Here is a 23,960-nt window from a genome sequence, read left to right as displayed (position 1 = left end):
AATTTCTTGGAGGACTCATCAAATACCACATGTATAGACTCCTCAACTACTAAGGTACGCTTGTTAAAAACTCTAAAAGACTTGCTAGTAGAGACATAACCCAAGAATACACCTTCATCCATTTTAAAGTCAAATTTTGGAGAAGAAAAATTGTGAAAAATACCATTTTCTTCCCAAAACACTTTGAAAAATTCATTTTGAAATTCGATTCCATGATCACTTCTAATACTTGAAATATGTAAATCTTTTTATTTTTGAACACGTTTTGCAAGACTTTTAAAAGCATTAAAAGCATCATTCTTATGAGCCAAGAATATAACCCAAGTGAATCTAAACTAATCATCAACAATAACAAATGTATAATGCATGTCACGCAAGCTAGCAACTCTCATATTTCCATACAAGTCCACGTGAAAAAATTGTAATGATCTAGTAGTTGAAACAACATTGTTTGCTTTAAAAGAAGACTTGTGTTGTTTTCTTATTTGACAAGGACCACACATTTTGTCTTTTGAAATTTTTAGCTTTGGAAAAACTTTGACAAGTTCATCCTTATTTACCTCATTTAAGAGGTCTAAGCTAGCATGACCAAGTCTTTGGTGCCACAACCAAGACTCATCGCTAAGTGATAGTAAACAATTGCCATATCGGTTCTCAAGCGTATCAAGTCAATTATGTAAATGTTTTGCTTTTGGATTCCTTTGACGACAACTACATTATCCATTGGTTGGAAAACATAGCAAGCTTTGGAATCGAAAGTCACATGATAGCCATTGTCACATAATTGACTTACACTCACTTCCCAAGTTTTTATGCTCTAAATTCGTGAAATTGGAGATGTGTCCGGTCATGTACTTTGAGCTACCGCTATCAAAATACCATTTGGTCTTATGCGAAACGGACTCCTTTGGCACCTAGAGGAAACAAACTCAAACTTTAGGTACCCAAATTACTTTGGGTCCTTGGAGGTTAGGACTAGAGTAGTCTAATGGAATCAATCTCAATTAGACTTTCCTCACATAGCAATCCATATTTTTATGACCAAATCTCATACAATACACACATTGAAGCCTATAGGACATATGAGCATTTCTTGGGTAGGTCTTTGCTCTAAGAGCTCACATGTATAAGCATAGCAATGTGCACAAGAATGATCATATGTGTATGCATGAGTATTGACATGAGAGTGAGCATAAAGATATAATGCACATGATTCTTCTTCATGCTTCTCTTCTTTCATCTGTTACTATATTAGGAGGCATGGGCATGTCTAAGAGGTCTTGTACCTGTTTTGCTCTTAGTTATAGAAGCCAAAGATGGCTTAACCTTAGGAGCTTAAACATGCCCCTTCTTCACCCTTTTTGGTTTGACCAAAGTAGGAGGAATTTCTATGGAAGAAGTTTGAGGTGAAGAAGCCTTCACAAAAGTAGTCACATTTGATCTAGAGGGATTGTGACTATAGACAGGTTCAAATTTTATAGTTGGGTTTCTTTGAGAATCAAGAAGATTGTCCAAAGATTCCATCCTTTTCTGAAATTTTGAGATAGAGCTATTTGGAGAAAGAAATTTCACTCTATAGTTTTTCATTTTCATTAAGCAAGAGATTGACATCTTTCTTAGGGATAGATTCTAAAAAAGATTTCAAGTCTTGAATTTCTTTCTTCAAATTGAGCATTTCAATTTTAGCCATAGAGACTTCCTTTTTAAAAACTTTCATTTTGGCATGATAGTCACTACACTTAGTTGTTAGCTCATTTATCATGTCATGGCATTCATCATTAACATCAAAATATAAAAAATCATCAACCAACACATCATTAACGTTAACAATATTATTCATAACAACAATGTCACTAGAACTAGCATGTGTTTCTATACCTATACCATCCCGAAAGATAAAGGGTAGGGAACTTACATTAGATGTAGTTTCCTTCTCAAAAGCCATGAAACAAAGATTGGCCCTTTCTTCCTCTTGACATTCTACATCGGATTGAGAGTCACTCTCATCATCCCATGTAGTCACAAATCCCTTCTTGTCCTTTTGGAAGGACCTCTTAGCCCCTTGCCGACATTCCAATTTAGTATGACTCGGCTTGTCATATCCATATCAAGTGACATCTCTTCTAGGAGTTGAGACCTATTTTCTATGAGTAGATGGTCTTTTGAAGTTAGAAGAATCTCCTTTGTGCTCATATCTTTGAACTTGTGACTTCTTCCTCAACTTCCAATCTCTAACCTTCTTTGACATCAACACCATTTCCTCATCATCCTCATCATCACTCAAATTGATTTCCTCTTCAACCTTAGTCTCAATTTCCTTAGCCTTCAAAGCAATTCTCTTGGTCTTCTTTTTTTGAGCTTTCTTGGCCTCTTGGATACTCTTCATATAAGTCATCTCATGGAGAAGCAAATTTTTGATGAGTTCATCGGTTCTCAAAGTCATCAAGTTGTGGATTCCTTAATAGCGGTTACCTTCGGTTGCCAATCTATGAGAGGCAATAAACGAAGGATTTTGCCATTGATTTCACCAAGAGTGTAGTGCTTACCAAGCTTCTTCAGATTTATGGTGATAGCAAGGAGCCTATTGGTGATTTCGATAATGTTTTCATTTGACTTGTTCTTGAATGCTTCATACTCCCCAATACGAAACTCAACCTTCTTGTCCTTCAATTGGATCATTCCTTCATGATGGTTCTCAAGTATCTTCCACATGGCTTGAGCAGTTGAGCAATGTTGAACGCTTATTTGCTCTTCTCTACACAAAGAAGAAAAGATCAAATAAATTGCCTTCCAGTTGAGGGCATTAGCTTGAATTTGATCTCTTGTCCACTCTTTCCTTGGCCAAGGCACTATAACACCATTTTCTTCTTTGGTGGGAGCAATATATCCATCAAGCACCATACCCCAAAAGATAAACACCATCAATATTAAGATAATTCTCCATCCAAAATTTCCAATTTGGATAATCTGTTCCATCAAAGAAAGAACGAAGAGTGTTAGTGAATTTTTTTGTAGCAATTTGGATCGAAGAACTCGCAATTAAAAAATATATGAGCAAACTAGCTTTGATACCAATTGAAATCCCAAACAGTACCTTAGAGGCGGGGTGAACAAGGTTATTTTAGAAATTAAAAATAGATTAGTGTTCAGTTAAGTGTTTGAGAGATAGAAGAAAGAACACAAGCAATTTAGAGCGGTTCGAATCATAAACCGATTCTACTCAACTACTCAATCAGAGATTGAGATTTGTAATAAATTCACTAAATGGGTGATTTAAGCTGAACACCTAACTATTACAATAAAGTGTTTTTCTAGAGTTCAACACAAACTCACAAAGTAATTTTTCAAGGCTAATCATAAACTTACAAACACTAATGATAAATCAAATATTGATTATCAGCAACAAAGAAAAATAATCATTTAATTATGCACAATTTAATAAGAGAGAGTTTCATTGAATGCTTGTATTTGTTGTTAATGTTAAAGTGTCTAACCATATAAATATGGTAGATGAGGGGTATTTATAACCTCAACAATCTTCCATCAAGTCTTCCAAGAGAGGGCTTAATTTTTGTTGGAAATAGTTGTGTCACGCACGTGACACAGCTATGTCACGCCCGTGACACACCCTTTGTACAGGTGGTCCAATCAGAGCTTGCCAAGTGTTCTGTAGCCGTTGGGGGATTTGAAAAGATCTGTTGAAACTCCAACGGCTCTGGGTGTCACGCTCGTGATAATCTTCCTCAAAGTGGGTATGAAACTCTTGGACATATCACGCCCGCGATGCCGTCTAGTCACACCCGTAACCCTTATGTCATGCCCGCGACACACAATCGTCACGGGCACAAAAAGCTCACTAGAACTTTGAATTCCAAAAAAAATAATTCTCTCTAGAACTCTCTGAATCAAGTCATGATGGTTTTGATAGGTTCATGTACACTTATAAACAATATTAGAACTTTTAAATTGATTGTCAAAGTCAAAATGAAAGAGATCAAAAGGACTTGGTCCAACACTGATCCATTATAGTGTTAATTGTTGCATGAGTGAATATTGGTGATGCATGAGAGACAACAGGAGGATGCACCACATGACAAATAAAGAAGGGATTAAAGTGGACCCAATATGTATCATATCCTATAAACTAGCAAGGGCAGTAGATGTATCTGTAGTAAGAATATCTTGCAGCATAGGGTCCAAGGGCTCCTGACCATGGTGTCTAACATCAGAACTAGAAGATCCAGTTTCCTATTTGAAATGATTCATAGCATAAGGTCGAGCTGGAGAGGTGTAATCAAATAGTTCAGCTCTCAAGAGTGTAAACTTAGACAAAACGGTTCAAATTAAAGACGCAGAGGAAAAACAAACAAAGGATCACTTTACCCCCTCAACTTGGCACGAAGTATCAAAAACATCCAAATTGGGAAAATAAATATCACTTTTACCCTGAATTTGTCAAAAATGGTACCCCTCCCTTCTCTCACCCAAGAGAGTGAGACACACTCTCCGATTTTGATGGTGATTTTTTTCCAAGGTGGGTTTTTATGGCAAAAAATTTAAAATAGTCCTAATTTTTATTTAACATTTTAAATTAATACCTAATAATTACATATTTTAATTAACATAAAATTAGAAAAAGAAAAAAAATTAACCTAGACCTATAACAGTATAACCTTCCATTCCACTGCCAATTCAAGAATAATCACTGCTGCCAGTTCAACCCTTGTGTATGCCTTTATTTTTTGAACACAGCATCACCGGAACCGTTTGCTGCAAATATGTTCATTCTGACGTAGTCGGCATCGCTAACGAAACCACCATCACAGTTTGCATGCAAATCCGGTGATGAAGAAGAGGAAGTGGTTTGTTGCAGTTTCTTTGCGTTTGTTGGATTCAACACCTAGCCCAAAACAAAGACCACCGTTGCTGCTCTGTTGAATCATGGGGGATCCGAAGCGTCGTCCCAATTTATTGGTGTTTTTGATGTTTAAACATGCTGCTTAATAAATGGCTCACAGTTAATATGATACCAGAAATTATTATTATGTAATTGTCATATTATCAGTTTTTTATTTATTTAATGATGTTCTTTAATTATAACTTGAATCAAAAACAGATCTCGGTATGTTCTTGATTCAAGAACAGACCGATCCGGGGAGGTGGAGGGAGCTCCTCCTCTCCGAAAATCAAAAACAAATTGAGTTTTTTTGAAAAAGTTCAAAAAGACCCCTGTATTAATTAAAGCGTAATTATGGTTAGGGTTAATCTCAATAAAATACCAAACGTTTGCGAATTTTGTCAGTTATAACCAAACCTTTCAAAATTGTCTAGTTTAGCCATTTTTTGGATATTTAAAACCTTTTCTAGCCATTCGCGAAAAAAGTCAAAAAATTTCATTCGTTAATGGGCTAAACTAGCTGATTTTGATTGATTATGCTAAAAAATATTTCAAATATTCCATATCAATCAAAATCGGGTAGTTTAGCCCATTCACGAATGATAGAAATTTCGATTTTTTTCGCAAATGGTTAAAAAAAGGTTCTAAATATCCCAAAATTGGCTAAACTTGACAATTTTAAAAGGTTTGGTTATAACTGATAAAATTCTCAAACGTTTGGTATTTTATTGGAATTAACCCTTATGGTTATTGTTAGTGATATGCACTAGGTCAATCATGTTTGACCATGTATTGACTTTATCTTTTTGTTATTTATTGATTGGCTGTTTTTTATCATTTTATATTATGATTAAAATACTTGAATGGTTAATTCTTTCTAAAGTCATCAAGTATGTAACTTGATAGTAGAACCCTTAGCTTTAACAATAAAAATTATATTCTATATATCCCTAATCTTAATAGAATATTTAGACTAGTATGATGTTAACTGATGATTATGTTTTGTTAATCAAGTATATGAAATATTAAGTCAAATCATAGGTGCTATTTGAGAAATAAAGCACTAGATGACCCACCTTGAGAATACTACATAGATCACTGTCATAAGTAATTCTCATTACAGTTCTATTAGTATAATCCTTCGACCTTGAAATCACCATGGATTTCTACATAGCTATTTCATATTTTGATACAGTCTTACATTATCTTTAACAGGATAATGGAATAGATTATCATTGAATATGAAAGTAACGATGTGAGAAATATGAGTGACCGAAAAGGAATTTGTCCCTCATTTATTTCAGTAAAATATCTATGGGTCCCTTGAAGAAGATAGACTGAAGGAAATCCTTGACCATGCTAAATAAATTGATAAAAAGTTATCATTTTCAGTCTACTTAAAATCAAGAAACTAATGATTGAATATTATAAGGATGATAGAACTATACCTTATATTCAATCAGGATATCGTGAGACAAATGGATTAAGATATTATTGTAAATGGTTAAATCAGATAATCGATATTCATATAATTTGGATAGTCATAATGTCTTGTCAGACGCCACTTATGACTTGTGGGTCGAAATAGAGATTTCGGGCCTACTGCCAACGTTATATAAACCTACAGAGTGTCACACTAAAAACAGACTCAAAACAGTTATGGGTTATACAAGCCCATGAAATTAAGTGATTAACAGATTATTATATATATAATTCATAATATATATTAATTGAAATTCGAAATTTAAAGATAAGCGTTTTTCTTAAGGTATTATCTTTTAAAGATAATAATAATAATTAATATATATTTGTAATGATCAAAAAGGAGTTTTTGATAGACACAAACTCAAAAGAGTTATCAAAAAATGTAATGTTTGCATATGATTGCAAAACATGTTTTTGAGTAAACTCTAAATGTCTTATTTTTCTATAAATAGACTATTAAACCTAGAGTGTTAAGATATATGTTTTTCGAAATAAACACAAGACACACGATCAATAAATAATTCGAAATTGCTTTGTGAAGCAATAGTGCTAGCACACAAGCACTAGTTTTGGCTAAGGTCTATTCGTGTGGATACTCGTAGAAGACGTGTTCTTTTGGATGCTTTTCTGATCCGAGGCCAGGTATTAACAAAGTGAACTACCTCCTTCCTTCCTACATTGATGTTGGAATTCGACATATAAATAAGTATTAATTATGTTATTAATCTATTTATCCGAATTACATGGATCTTGGTTTGGGTTTTTGATAAATTTTTGAAATTTTGTTGCATTATGAATCTAGAAAACCCCAATAGTTAATTAGAGTTTAATTAGAGTAAATTATGATATTTATAGAACTCACTCTCCAATTAAGGTGCCACATCAGTATAGGAGGGTTTTTTAGTTGGTTATGTCAAGTTTTGGAATAAAAATAATTTGATTTTGCTAATTTTGATGTTTTTTATATTTTGTGCCAAATTGAGAGGGTAATGTGATCCTTTGTTCGAGGAAAAACACTTTGGGAATTGGGTTTTGACAGTAGAGGGTAATAGGTATGCATGATTAAGGTAGGAAGTTATAACTAGAGGAAAAGGCGGGGAAATTGAAAAGTTCAGAGCATTTTTGGAGATTTTTACAAGAGTTATAACTTTTTATTAGTATCATTGAATCCTTTGAAATAATTCTTCTTCCAAAATTTCAAGGATTATAAATAATAATCTCCATTAAAAATCTAATACAATTATTAAAACTAAATTTTTAACTTAGTTTTGAAACAGTTATAAAATAATTATTAATAAGGAATCAAATATATAACACTATCAGCATAGCACTTAATATGATTAATAGTAAATCATATAGAGAGTTGTATTTAGTTCACACAGAACTAAAATTTAAATCATTTTAAATCAAATCAAATTAAATTTACCAGAATTTAAAACATTTTAAATGAAACCAAATCAACCGAGTCGGTTCATTTAGTTGTCTGATTCAGTTTATATCAAAACTGATTGAACTGTATTATTTTTAAAATCAAACCAAAAGATAACAAAGCTACAAAATCAAATAAAATTGAATTTTATTTTATAAATGTTAAGGTATTGCAATTTTTCTGCTTAGATAACATCTCCAGCATGGCAACGCATATCATAACATCTCAAACAAGCCAGAATTCAATTAATCAGATAATATTTCATTATCTTATGATATCATGTAGTTGGGAAGCAATTGAACTGAACCATAATATATCTCAACCAATAATGTTATGGACTATGTTATAAAATTGACATTTAAGAAAGCAAAATTGATTCCTTCATAATATATGTAGGTTATATGAAAGTGATGGAATTAATTAAAGGGTGCAGGCAAAACAAATTCTAACGTTTCACTTTTTCTGTAATTTAAGCTTAATGTTTAAAACATTAAAAATTAAATTTTAATTTTTTTAATTTTTGCATTTTGTAACCCAAACCCTTTTCCGGCCATTATTTATATATGTGGCAGCCATATCGACATATTAAATCTCAACGTTTTAAAATTTTACAAACAAAATTCTAATTTCGCATTTTTGCGCTCTGTAACCTAAAGAAGATAATAAAATGACCGGAATTTTGGATGAGATTATAAAATATAAAAATCGGAAAAGATGAGATTTGTTTTTTAACGTTTTAAACGTTAAGTTGAAATCGCTAAAAAAATAAAGTGTTAATATTTAATTTTACCAATACCCATTAATTAATTAAAAGAATTATATTTAATTTGTAATTTTGGATTGAAAACTTGAAAGAGTCATATTTACGATGTACACCGTTCATTATTAAATGAACGGTGTAGATTGATTTAATTAAAATTATACCTTTCTGATCTACACCATTCATTTCATAATAAACGGTGTAAATCGTGAACATAATCTCTTTAAGTTCATTTCAACTTGAAAAAATTCCGATCCTATAATGTTCGTGTTTTCTATCATTAGACTTATCTTGAATTATTTTTGTGAAACCACATCGAAAATGGTACAATGAACATGGTGGACCTTAATATAGTTTTTATTAATTCCCACCTATAGGCACAAAAGAAGTAGTCAATTTCTATCACATTAATAAATTTGTTTTTATTGGTTGATTAGTCTTCAATATGGTGTTGCCAACAACACTTGTTGGTTAACCAAATAAACATAAGTTTCCATCATTGGTCATGATGCTTCAATAGCAAGCCATGCAACTTGTTTATCATTTTCAAAGCTGTTTCAATCTCTCATAAATTTGCTTCTATATTTCCCTTGATTTAGATGTCCAACCTTAATAATGTAGTACTAGAATATTTCAATTTTTTTTCTTTATATAAGAAAAACTTAAATACGATTGATCTTTTTATGAATAAAATATGATGATTAAAAGCTTATGTATGACGTTTGATATTTTTGAATGGTTATTTATTTATTTTATTAATTATAATAAGCAAGGAAGTTAGTATTTACTTAATATATTTTTGGAGAAATATTTACTTAATATTTGAATAAAAAAAAATTCAAATCAAATTTAAAAATTGAATATTTTAATGTTATATTTTAATTATATATTAGATTTACAGAAGTTTTGAATGGTCTTTTTTTCACAAACATCCACACCAGTCAAGTGCTGTTAGAATATGTAAAAATTAAATAAAATCGTCTTGCGCATATCTCTTAATAATTTCACAAGTTTGATTGAAATTATACACTAGCTCACAAATATTTTCATAAAAATATACTTATAATTCACCACCTTGTATACATCTCTAGTTGTATATATTTTAATAGAAATTTAAGTTACGATTAAATTAGTTGATAATGTATCTTCAATACAAATATATAAGCAATCAAAAAGTTTCATGAACAAATATAACTTTTTATTAAGTTACCATCTTTTATGGAGTTGCAACATTTTGTTAAAGGTATTGTATCATTTCCATGCATATTCATATAGTCAATTAAATTCAAGTCAGTTCGTTATAGGTGATCAAATACCAGCATCTGGCACTTGCACATGATGGGTTAGATCTCATTGCGTGATCTCTATTATTAACACAATAATGACAATTCCATACTAATACACAAATTGTAATACCCCAAAATATTTAATTATCTAATTGGGCCACGTGTCCAATTTGGACTCGCCAGAGTGGCAAAATCAGGAAGATTTCCGATAAAAATTAAGATAAATAACTTTTAGTAGGTCGGTTTTGGAAAAGATAATAGCAAGGAATTTAATAATATATTTCAATTCTAAAGTTGGAATTGGAATTAAATGGAAAAAAATGTCAAGAAAAAGCTTAAAATAAAGTGCAGGGACCAAAGTGGTAATTTAGCCACTACGTCTCGAAAAATGGAAATTTTAGATTTTGACGGGAAAGTATTAAAATAGAAATTTATCAATTTAAGCTCGGTTTTAGCGTTTTAATGAAAATTGAGCTACGGGTTTTAAAGGAAATGAGGTTTTATACGTATATGGTGAATGGTAGCACGACGGGACGCCCGGAAACAACGTTTCCGGGGGCTGTGTGTGAATCGCACGTGGTGTGCGATCGCACACCCGTGGTGGGCGGACGCACACCAGTGTTGGTGTGCGGACGCACACCACACTGTGCGGGCGCACACCCACGGTGTGCGGACGCACACCACACTGTGCGGGCGCACAGTGCTTTCGCACACCCGCACAGTGGGTCCACGGGGACTAAAATGGACTTTTAGCCCGTAGGGATCAAATTGGACTTTTAGCCATAAGTGAGTGGGATTTTAGTATTTTCGAATAATAAACCCTAAAAGCGATTAAGGATCCTAATACTTTAAAAAGTGTAGTTTTAGCTCGACGTTTTACGTGATCTATGATAGTGGAAAACGCTAAGGATAATATACGTTTCTCGCATACGAGAACCAGAGATCGATATATCGTGAATACGATAAAGGAATATCGAGATCACGAATAACATTAAGAATGAAACTAAACCCTAAAACTTGAAAGTAATATACGTGTAATAATACGAGATTAATATCTAATCATTAAACATTAATTATTATGTATCAGACGTGTTAGCAAGCGGAGAGGTCAGTAGACGTGGGATAGCGAGGGCATATCATTTCATATACCACGTCATTGATTGGATTGCGGTCACCGTGAGTAGTATTTTACTTTCGTGTATTATATATTGAAGTTATTTTATATAGATATTTATACTGTTTATCGCATCGCATGATATATGGTTTGAGTAAATAATAGATATTTCTATCAAGTATATATACGAGAACTAGTATGCGATCCGAAGAAACTAGCTACCTATTGGGTGTCAATAGGCTGTGTGATCACCAGTATCGAGTCAGTTTAGTGTGTTTGCATTTGAGAAATAAATTAATACGTATAACGAGATACGAATAAGAATTTTGAAATCAGATAATGATTTGATATGAGTGAGGACTCGGTTACGGTATAACTTGGAGTCCCCGTATCTAGTGGGTTGGACCCACCAGTGAGTTGGACTCACAGCTTGAAATGTAATGATTAGACTGGACGATATATGATTATTTAAGAGATGTGTCGCATGCTAGGATATTAGTTTCGAATGGATCAAATACCTGTTTATTATTTTATATTATTGTTTTCTTGAAACGCGATGCTATGTTTCTATATTAATACCGTTAGTAAATGCAAACTCACTCACTATTTTTCCAAATACTGACCCCTCACCTTTGATGTCTTTTAGGTGCTTAGTATGTGGACCTAGCTAGAGGCCAATTTTGGAGTACAGAAGTCAGCTGTGTATGTTAGTTTCTGACTTCTGTGAATGCTGCAGTAGTAGTCCCGTGTGACATAGTCGTAGCCTAGACAGCAGTACATTTTGAGTGTACATATTACTTGCTGTCTTGTTTATATGTTTTTGTAGGCTACGTATATTATATGTAGTTCACGGCCTTAGATGCCGGCGACATGTTTTGAGACATTAACTAACGTATATAGTACCGCAAGGCCAGTTCGTACAGGGTACGGTAACTAGAGCCCGCGAGGTTTAAACAGTTAATGTAAATACTTATTTATATGGTATATAAATGTGTTTGCTTCCGTGATTAAATATTATTTGTTTATTATTTGCGAAAAATTAATAATGGTTTGAGGCTAGCTACGGGTTCCGGAGCTACCACTCCCGTTCCCTAGCGCCGGTTGCGGCTCAATTATTTTGGGTCGTGACAATGCTGGTAGCAGAGCAGTTGGTCCAGTTACCACTGCAAGTTTGTTTCAGTGTTTGTTCGAGAGCAGTTGGTCTAGTTACCACTGCCAGTGTTGTTTAAATGTCTGTTTGAGTTGAGATACTCTATCAGTATGAAAACCTAGGAACTACTGTAGCATTGAGTCGGACCTTAGTTGTCTGCATTTATGTGATATGTGTATTAGTAGTAAGTGACGTGGCGCGCGCAAATCAGGATTATTACGTCAATAAGTAATTAGCATCTGTATATACGAACGATTAAGACAATTAAGTGTTTACTACTTGCGCTATAATTGTTAAATGGTTATCTGCTTGCGAACTACGTGCAGTTGGAATAAATGCTAAATGTTTACAGCATTACATACGTTAATATTGGAATTGTGTGTGGAAATGGGCTCAGATGGTCGCTTATGTTTGAAATTGTTTCTTTTCAGCATGTCTGGGCAGAATGGAGCTCAGTCACATGCTGCTGAAGAACGGGAGGAAGCGCCTCCTATATTTCAAAACGGGTTTCATAACGAAAAAGGCGAAGCATCTGGAGTCCATCAGAACGGATTCCACGCAAATAATAGGGGATCGCCAAATATTTATCAGAATGGATATATGTCTGTATCGAAGATTGGTAGTTCTTCTGGCAACAGAGGTAGGATACACTCACCAGAAATAGTATATAGTGAAGAAGATGAGGAAGAACCGGAGGAAGATCTAGAGGAAGATCCGGAGGAGGATCCCGAGGAAGATCCGGAGGAGGATCCTGAGGAGGATCTAGAAGAGGAATTAGAAGAAGAGGCAGAAGAAGAAGATCCTCAGGAGGAAGAGTCTGAAGAAGAGGGACTGTTAGAAGAGTCAGACGTTGAACAGTATAGAAGTGAGCATTTCTAGTCTAGGGTACAAAGATACCGCAACTTGAGAGAAGATGCAGATATAGCAAATGGTCAGGCACAAATAGCTCTAGACCAAGTTAGGAGACAGATGCACTCCTTCTCTCGAGGAATGCTAACGGTAGGTTTGTATTCTACTGATTTTCTGCGAATGGTTGAGGGAGTCCCTGATCTGAATGAGGGTAACAGAACCATCAACCGTAGGTATGTTAGAGGTTTAGGACCTGAGTTCAGTGAGCTATATGAACACGTAGGTGAACATTTTGGCACGCTCACTACGATGACCCGTAGGATCGAGACTGAGCATGAATGGGCGGGCGATCCAGTACGACCCTTTTACTTTAGATGTGAATACCATCCGGACTACGTCAACACATCCTCCAGAGTTAGGACAAACCCCTACTTTGTGCAAAAAGGTGGAAGAAACTCTGGTAGGACAGTTAGGGGTCGACACACAGGCATAGTCATTAGGGAACCTAGCGTTCCGCATCAGGAACCTCCAAGTATCAGTGGTTTATATGCATTGAGTATTTGTGTTTATGTGCTTGTACTACTGTGTATATATTTGTTGCATTGCATAATAGAGTATCAGTATTAGGATACGCCTATAGGATAATACTTCAGAAAAGTAAGAACCTATAGGAAGCGATGTTAATAAACACGCGACTAATAAAAGAACGTATAAATATAATTTACAAGATCAATAATATAACAAACAGAATATAATACATTTGTCGTGAACGTAATTCCTATATTACGTTCTAAAAATATAAAGAAAAGATAGATTACTAGAAGGGGAAATCGATGTAGAACATCGGTACCCACGTCTGTATATGACATGATACAGAATGTTGAAGAAGTGATATGACAGAAGAGTAGTCAGAAAATGACAGAAGGTAACAGCAATGTAAAAATTTATAATATACCCAATAAGTATAAAGAAAGCCGTTAATAGTCGCAGAGTGTACAGTCTGGAGTAAACTTACGTTCTACGAAAAGTATGAAAGATTTTTAAGATTTTTCAAAGTACAATTGTGCTCAGTCATTGCATATGACATCACATAATCACGATAGGAATGCACAAAATAATGATTTTCAAAGCCTAGACCATGCATCATATTTTCTCAATGATGAAGAAAATGCGATTTCGAGCAACTCTTTGGTGATGAGAGGTGTCATCACTCTGAGCTACAATTGTACTAACGATTTCAAACGATTTTAGAAAAATGATTTAAAGTGCTAGCTAGCCAAAGAATGTTTTGAAATCATTTGTTGAGTAAGTGAACTCAGATGTGAAACTCTGGGACAAATAATAAAAGATTCTTAATAAGTAACAATAAGACTTGTAAAATAAACCCCAATAACAGAATAAAGCCATGTAACGATTAATTGCAACAAAGCTAACGAGGCTAAAGTAAAATGTGAATAAGGAATTATCGCCGGAAAGCGTACGCAGTCGAGATGCGACGCGCTAGCAATGTCTAAGGATACAATATTTATCCTTATGTTGAAATAAAGGATGAAATAACAGAGAATCATGTTAGACGAAAGAAACGTACGAGTACACAAGGATGAAGAATATAATGATTATCCTTATGTGAAAAAAAGTAACATTTTAAGGATATGTAACCTTATAGATGTCAACATTAGAAGATACAGAAGTAGAAAGAGAATGGATACGAAACGACGAAGAAAATGATTTTATAAAATGTGAAGGTTCGAAGTTGGATAGATCAAGAAAGATAATGATACTAATTGACTGAATTAAGTGAAGTCAATAGTATCAACATTAAGAGTTATAAAATTGCGGTAACAGAAAGGAGAAAAGTTAAACTATAAAATTCTAATATAAGGAGAAAGGCACATGTATAGGCATACGTGCCAGTAAATATAAGAACGAGGGATAATATGAAAGAAAGTGTAATGAAAAAAAAATCTCATACACCCTTCGATTTGGTAAGGTGATTAGAGAAATGGAAAGCTTAGAAATACGTCAGAGGGATTATTAGAATAGAATAGCAATAATGGAGCTATTATAAACAGAGGAAAGACGTAAAGAATACAGTAATTAAAAGATAAGATGATACTTCATCGCTATTGGATAGATAGGAGTGAACTGTATCTAAGGAGCCACGATGTCATAAGAATGAGAAAGGATATAACAAGTAAGAGACAAGACGAAAGTCGATATTAGTATGAAGATATCAAGTTATTTAAAGACAATTAGGATCATGTTATAAGTTCTAAAGTAGCATAAGGTGTATAGGACAATAAAATTGAACTATTCCTTATTTTGGGAATTTCAAAGTTAAATACATTCTAAATGCTAAGAATAGATGGAAATACTTCAAGAAGAAGATGTGAGACAGAATAAGGATAAGCTAAGAAACGATCCCGACCAGTACTAAGCCAATACTTTGAAGAGTAGGAATAAGGTCGTGAAATTACTCAAAAGTAAGAAGCAGAAGTATAAGATAAAGAAGAAAATTATTTATACAGTAAGAAGGAACTACGATAAAAAAGATCAGTCGAAGATTAAAATGACGTAAAGGAAGAACATCGTTGAATGAAAAATCAATAAGAGATTCGAGGCGAACCTCGAAGGAGCAACTAGAGGGAAGTGAAGAGAATAAGAATACGAATAGTATTAGTAAACAGGGGCAACTGTATAAGCCATATGATTGGAAGTAACATGAAATGAAACGTTTAAGACAATGGTAAAGGGTGAAGGATCACGATCAACAGAACGACGTGAAGTTCATGATAGTTTAAAGGAGCAAAGAAAGAATAGATTGAAGGTAGTAAAAGATGTATTGGACTCAACTATGTTAAAAAATAGCAAGAGTGATAAACAAAATACAAGTTGAAAGAGATTAGCTAATAAAGAACGAAGTGTCAAATACTAGTAGAAAGAAGTAAGAAACGATGATAACCAGATAAGGAAGAAAGGTAGTACGATAGATGACAATAAAGATTAAAAGCCGAAGATTGTGATTACAAAGGAAAATACTCATAAAAGCATGAATAAAGTAAGTACGCCATTAAAGATGGAGTTGACACGTCGTGACTGTTTTCATATAAAAGAGACAAGTAGCGACCCAATGACGATTAGGAATGAAAATTACTAAGAACAATAAATCGATAAAGTATTAAGTATAAGAACAGTCATAAGGTCCCAACGAGATTTATGAAAATTCGAGGACGAATTTTTATAAGGGGGAAAGAATGTAATACCCCAAAATATTTAATTATCTAATTGGGCCACGTGTCCAATTTGGACTCGCCAGAGTGGCAAAATCGGAAAGATTTCCGATAAAAATTAAGATAAATAACTTTTAGTAGGTCGGTTTTGGAAAAGATAATAGCAAGGAATTTAATAATATATTTCAATTCTAAAGTTGGAATTGGAATTAAATGGAAAAAAATGTCAAGAAAAGCTTAAAATAAAGTGCAGGGACCAAAGTGGTAATTTATCCACTACGTCTCGAAAAATGGAAATTTTAGGTTTTGACGGGAAAGTATTAATATCGAGCTTCGTATTATTTATCGGGTATAAATAATACGTATAAGTTATAATAGAAGAGTATATTGATTTAGCTATGGACTAAATCGTACAAATGAAAAGTTTGAAAGATAAATTGTAACAAACAGAAAGAACGAGGATCAAAGTGGCACTTTAGCCGAATTATATAAGAAATGAAGATATGAATTAGAGAGGCAGAGAAGGATCGAGAGAATTAAGAAATTATCGCCGATTACTGTCGTTTCGCCGCCGTTTCGCCGTCCGACGTCCGAATCAAGTGATTTTCGCGGCGATCTCTTCAGAATCGAATCCTCTATCGATCCTAAACCTCATTTTGAGGTAAATATCTTGATATTTGGTGATAAAGTCGAATTTAATGATGGTTTTAGTATAAAATAGAAATTTATCGATTGAAGCTCGGTTTTAGCGTTTTAATGAAAACTGAGCTACGGGTTTTAAAGGAAATGAGGTTTTATACGTATATGGTGAATGGTATCACGACGGGACGCCCGGAAACAATGTTTCCAGGGGCTGTGTGCAAATCGCACGCGGTGTGCGATCGCACACCCGTGATGTGCGAACGCACACCACACTGTGCGGGCGCACAGTGCTTTCGCATACCCGCATAGTGGGTCCACGGGGACCAAAATGGACTTTTAGCCCGTAGGGATCAAATTGGACTTTTAGCCATAAGTGAGCGGGATTTTAGTATTTTCGAATAATAAACCCTAAAAGCGATTAAGGATCCTAATACTTTAAAAAGTGAGGTTTTAGCTCGACGTTTTACGTGAGCTATGATAGTGGAAAACGCTAAGGATAATATACGTTTCTCGTATACGAGAACCAGAGATCGATATATCGTGAATACGATAAAGGAATATCGAGATCATGAATAACATTAAGAATGAAACTAAACCCTAGAACTTGAAAGTAATATACGCGTAATAATACGAGATTAATATCTAATCATTAAACATTAATTATTATGTACCAGTCGTGTTAGCAAACGGAGAGGTCAGTAGACGTGGGATAGCGAGGGCATATCATTTTATAGACCACGTCTTTGATTGGATTGCGGTCACTGTGAGTTGTATTTTACTTTCGTGTATTATATATTGAAGTCATTTTATATAGATATTTATACTGTTTATCGCATCGCATGATATATGGTTTGAGTAAATAATAGATATTTCTATCAAGTATATATACGAGAACTAGTATGCGATCCGAATAAACTAGCTACCTATTGGGTGTCAATAGGCTGTGTGATCACCAGTATTGAGTCAGTCTAGTGTGTTTGCATTTGAGAAATAAATTAATACGTATAACGAGTACGAATAAGAATTTCGAAATCAGATAATGATTTGATACGAGTGAGCACTCGGTTACGGTGTAACTTGGAATTCCCGTATCTAGTGGATTGGACCCACCAGTGAGTTGGACTCACAGCTTGAAATGTAATGATTAGACTGGACGATATATGATTATTTAAGAGATGTGTCGCATGCTAGGATATTAGTTTCGAATGGATCAAATACCTGTTTATTATTTTATATTATTGTTTTCTTGAAATGCGATGCTATGTTTCTATATTAATACCGTTAGTAAATGCAAACTCACTTAGTATTTTCCCAAATACTGACCCCTCACCTTTGATGTCTTTCAGGTACTTAGTATGTGGACCTAGCTAGAGGCCAATTTTGGAGTATAGAAGTCAGCTGTGTATGTTAGTTTCTGACTTCTGTGAATGCTGCAGCAGTAATCCCGCGTGACATAGTCGTAGCCTAGACAGCAGTGCATTTTGAGTGTACATATTACTTGCTATCTTGTTTATATGTTTTTGTAGGCTACGTATATTATATGTAGTTCACGGCCTTAGATGCCGGTGACATGTTTTGAGACATTAACTAACGTATATATACCGCGAGGCCAGTTCGTACAGGGTACGGTAACTAGAGCCCGCGAGGTTTAAACAGTTAATGTAAATACTTATTTATATGTTATATAAATGTGTTGGCTTCCGTGATTAAATATTATTTGTTTATTATTGCGAAAAATTAATAGTGGTTTGAGGCTAGTTATGGGTTCTGGAGCTATCACTTTCGTTCCCTAACGCCGGTTGCGGCTCAATTATTTTGGATGGTGACACAAATCGTACGACCTATCAAGTATATAGCTTCATTTGGAAGCTTATCACTATGCATTTATTATGAACGACATAACAATTTAAACCCTTTAAAAACAAATCAAAATTATTCTTACAGTATCTTAAATTTACCCTTTTAAAATGATAAACTATAATTTCTTTTAGAGTATATTAAAAAACATATGCACTTGTGTATCTCTAGCCAAGTCACAATTTTTTTGACTTTATTTAACGTATGGCCTAAACTTTTATATCATCAATTTTTTTAATTTCAATTGTAGCCATCTATTTAAATTAAAGTAGAAAATAGTTCAAAAATGTCCTTCATGTTTAAAATTTTTTATGGTAAAATGACAAATTAGAACAATGTAAAGCAATATAAAAGAGATATTTGAATTTTTTTTCTACTCTAATTTGAACAAATTGCTACAATTGAATATGAAAATAAAAAAAATACTAAAATTGGCGATTTTGATTTGGGCCATAAAAAATAGTAAAAAAGGTGTGACATTTTTTTGACCATCCATCGAATTATAAAATCATAGGAAAAGCTTTTAAATTGGAGATAATCATGTAAAATCACCATCTTTACATTAAATTGTAATTCTATCACGACTTTTAAAGTTATCAATCTCAAACACCACTTTTTAATCTATACCATTTATATAATAGTTTGAAAATTCGCGATCTGTAGCTGACAAGGCGACTAGAGAACGATGCGGTGTTACAAGTTAGATATCACAAGTAATTGTCATAATTTTCACTGATATTTTCCAGGATCATATGTTGTTTTTCATTTTTTTTAGAAAGACATTAGATCCTGAATTAGGTTTTGAGCTCAGCATGTTCAATTACTGGTAACTTTAACTTGTCGTGTCACGTCATTCTCATACATCAGCTATAATCCTTGAATTTTTGAACAACGATATAAGTATGAAAAATTTAAAAATGATGAATGAAACTGACAATTTATAAGGTTGTAATAGACTTATAATTTAATATAAAAATTATTCTCTTATATATATAACTAACCTTTGAAAATACTTGTAAACTTTTTTTAAGGTTGTAATAGAATTATAATTTAATAAAAAAAAGAAGTAAAGGACTTTTTTCTTTGTATGATGAAAAGAAAAATAAATACTAAAATAAATATAATATTATATCTTTCTTTTATTATTTATTTGAGATTCTCTTAATACATACTTTTTTATTTTATGTTTATATAATTTTGATCAAGTTATATTTATTATTTTATTGATAGAATATTCATTATTATATAATAAGAAAAGAAAAAAGAAAAAAGCATTAACTAGTTATAAAGGAAAGGAAAAGAGCACTAAATAAAACTTTGTTTCTTTACAATTTGAGTTACAAACAGAAAGTAACAACTGATTTGACATCATACGAAAGAGAAATTTCTCATACGAAAACAAAATGAGATGCTACACAGTTTCAATACGGAAAGTTAGCTTCCACTATTAATCGATTTTGGGACCATATGATAAACATGAAAAGGCTTAACTCATAAACAAAAGGTTCTATAGTTTTTAAAGGGTTAATGTCATACAAATTCACGAACTTCACATGTTTTCTTATTTTAATCACGCAGTTTAAATTTTTTCATTTTCATGCACGAACTTTTATTTTTTCTCAAATTCATACACGGTGTTGAGGTGTCACGACTTCATTAATGTAATTCGCTGAGGTGGAGGTCATTTTACACTATGAGTGAGTGTCACCTCAGCACCATGCATGAATTTGAGAATAAGTGTTAATTCGTGCATGAAAATGAGAAAATTTAAACTACGTGATTAAAATGAAAAAATATGTAAAGTTTGTGATTTTTTTTGACGTTAACCCTTTTTTAAATGTTTGATCATTTTTATATACTATTTTTATTTAGTAATTTAATTTATTTTAAATGGAGAAGGAATGTGAAATTATACTTGTAAAACGTTTAAATGTTCTTTTAACTCGATATAGTCTCATTCTTATATAAAAACAAAGTGTATAAATTATTGAATGACAAACGTTAAAGAAAGATTAAATAAATAAAAATATAAGGGTTAATGTCATAAAAATTCACCAACTTTACACGTTTTCTCATTTTAATCACGTAGTTTAAATTTTCTCATTTTCATGCACGAACTACCACTTTTTCTCAAATTCATGCACGGTGCTGAGGTGTCACGACTTCATTGGTGTAATTCGCTGAGGTGGAGGTCATTTTACACCAATGAATGAGTGTCACGTCAGCATCGTGCATGAATTTGGGAAAAAGTGGCAGTTCGTGCATGAAAATTAGAAAATTTAAACTACGTGATTAAAATGAGAAAACGTGTAAAGTTCGTGAATTTTTTTGACATTAACCCAAAATATAAAAATATAATCCTTTTATTAGTTTATATAGAAAAATCATTAATCACATAAAATATAACATGGCATGTGATTAATAATTTTCCCGTATAAATTAATAAAAGCATTATATTTTTATTTATAATTTAATCACATAAAATATACCAATGATTTATATTTCAAATAATATAAGCGCTGAAAAACAAACTATTAGGGCATGAGTTCAAATTCTCCCACAAGCATTCCTCCTCTTTAATAACATGACATATAATTCTAATATGGCAATCGAATACGCACTTGCAACTCGGGTGTTAAGCCAAATGAAAAGAAATTGAAGTCTGAAACATCTATCGTTCATACCAATTACTAAATGCTTCTTCTTTTAATCAAATAACGCAATTGTGAGGGAAAAAAATAACGTAATTGCGATTTAGTTTTTAAGGAGAATTTAAATTTTTCTTATGATAAACTAAACACTAGTTAATTATATAAAAAATCTTAACTGAACCTTGTTGTTCCTACACTTCCAAATTTTCCACAACACAAGAAACCAAATAATCTGCCATAATTGCCGGTAGGGTCCTCTTAGAATAATATTTTGCCATTGAGCATGCCTCCAGTGTTTATCGCTTTCCAAAAGCATTCTAAATCAAATAAAACCAGTTAAAGGACTAATCACCTAAAATGGGCCCACTAATGCAATTCCAGCCAATCACTTAGACATTATAGGACTAATACAAAAACGTAGTAATGGTCGTATAGGTTTTTCAATATTCACCTAATAAAATCAATCAATCACACTTATACATCCGGTTTTAGACTTTGTGCACGTAAAATATCCAGACCAGCCAGACTTATGCATATTTGCTAGAAACCTCTAAGGTTAGATGTATGCTTAGGAGTACTTGCTACTTGCCTCAAATGTAAGTCCAGATCGAGTCATATGCGCGTCAAATGTGTTTATAGCTTTCATACTTGTTTATTTACAGCTTTCATATCCTGTGAACTACATATACTGTTGAGATGAGATATAAAATGAATATGTCCAGAAAATAAAGCCGGTAACCGATAAGCCAAGCACAAGAGTCTCGGGGAGGTCCACGAACCCCAATCTTTGGTCTGATGCACGATAGTCTTACCGGAGGCGAGTAAGGCTATCTAGTCGGTTAAAAGGCATTTCCTAGTTGAACTAGATGGCGACTCCATTTTCAAATCATTTCCAGATCGAGAAGCCAGCCATAAGCATTGGGCGAGAGGCCCCCGAACCTCGCTCTGCTCACAATACCTCTCTTGCTTCTTGTGGGGAAAAAAAGCTCCAGGTCTAGATGGGTTCAATTTCTACTTTTACAAACGGGCATAGCCATTTATAAAGAAGGAATTTATGGATTTGTTTGATGATTTTTCAACAAGCGTGCTCTTCCTAAGGGTATGAATACATCTTTCATGGTTTTGGTGCCTAAAGTGGCGGGATCAACGGACATTAAAGATTATAGACCTATCAGTCTAGTCAATGGCTTCTTTAAACTCCTCTCAAAGACCCTCTCCTTGAGGCTAGCACCTCTTCTGTCTATGGTTATCTCAAAAAATCAGCATGATTTCATAAAGGGCAGGAGCATTCTCGAGTGTTCAGTGATTGCTAATGAACTTGTTCACATGGCAACAAGAAGGAAGAACAATTTGCTTGATCTTAAGTTGGACTTCCACAAAGCATTTGATAGCATTAGTTGGGCTTACCTGTTGTCGGTTATGTCCTCCATGAACTTTCCGCAAAAATGGCTTGATTGGATGATGGTTTGCTTATCAAAGGCAACTCCGTCTGTATTAGTAAATGGTAGTCCGGTGGAGCCATTTGGATTGAAAAGAGGAGTCAGACAGGGAGATCCCATCTCTCCTTATCTGTTTTTAATTGTTGTGGAAGGTTTGAAATGTTTACTTAATAAATCGGCAGAGTTGGGGTTCATCAGAGGCTTTTGTTTTTCTACTGATCAGTAACCGATTTCTTTACTTCACACTGCAGACAACACGTTGCTTTACATTCCTTACAATATTGTGCAGCTGCAAAATCTGCCAAGGATCTTTGCTGTTATGAACTAATATCGAGGTTAACTATAAATTTCCATAAGAGCTCAATTATGGGAATTAATGTTTCAGAGATTAATTTGTTGCTTCCAGCAGAGATAGTGGGGTGCAAAGTTGATTCTTTCCCTATCAGACATTTGGGGCTACCATTAGCAAACAGGAAGTTTTTTGTGGGTACTTGGAATTATGTTGTTGAACGGTTTAAGGGCCGTTTAGCTCTCTGGAAAGGTAACCTTCTATCTCCGGCGGGGAGGCTTATTCTAATCAAGTCCGTGCTTTTTAGTATCCCGGTTTATTTCATGTCGATTCATGGTATACCGAAGCAGATTTATGGAGATGCTGGAATCTTATACGAGCCGATTTCTATGGAAGGGAAATATTTCTAATCGTGTTCTTAGTAAGGTTTCCTAGACAAAAATTTGTAAGGATTATGAGGAATGAGGCTTAGGAATTACAAGTTGAGGATTAACAGAGATTGTTCTTTGTGGTTCAATGTTGCTTCTTCATGTTCGGAGGTTACTAGTTGGGATTGTTTTCTAATAGGGAATGTCAATAGATTATCCTATGTTTGGAAGGGTATTAGGAAGCATTGTTGTGTAGATATGGCTGCCTGGAACATCTTCATTGTCAATGTTAGCTATGAAGTTGGAACAAAACCATCTATCTCTCTTTGGAATGATAACTGGATGGTAAATGGTCCTGCCTCTGTTTTGTTTCCTCAGTTATTTAATCTCTCCAATTAGAAACTTGCCTTTATCAATGATATTTGCATATCAGGATAGCGTTGGAGGCGACGATTGCGTAATTTTGAGTCTATTTTTCTGAATTCCTTTCAAGAAATTTTCAATCGTCTAAATA

The 23,960-nt window shown here is 33.6% G+C and overlaps 1 protein-coding gene across 1 annotated transcript; it reads left to right on the top strand.

Annotated features, from left to right (window-relative positions):
- The first annotated feature begins 15,713 nt into the window (after positions 1-15,713).
- LOC126681904 (uncharacterized) lies at positions 15,714-23,488 on the top strand. The gene is made up of 4 exons (XM_050377460.1): positions 15,714-15,797; positions 22,247-22,342; positions 22,449-22,941; positions 23,013-23,488. Exons 1-4 carry the CDS (start codon positions 15,714-15,716, stop codon positions 23,486-23,488), a joined length of 1,149 nt encoding a protein of 382 aa, XP_050233417.1.
- Positions 23,489-23,960: the final 472 nt, after the last annotated feature.

Source organism: Mercurialis annua, linkage group LG5, assembly GCF_937616625.2.
Source record: "Mercurialis annua linkage group LG5, ddMerAnnu1.2, whole genome shotgun sequence".
NCBI classification, from domain to species: Eukaryota; Viridiplantae; Streptophyta; class Magnoliopsida; order Malpighiales; family Euphorbiaceae; genus Mercurialis; species Mercurialis annua.
The sequence above is the reverse complement of the archived record's forward strand: the minus strand, read 5'-3'. Positions and strand labels throughout refer to the sequence as shown.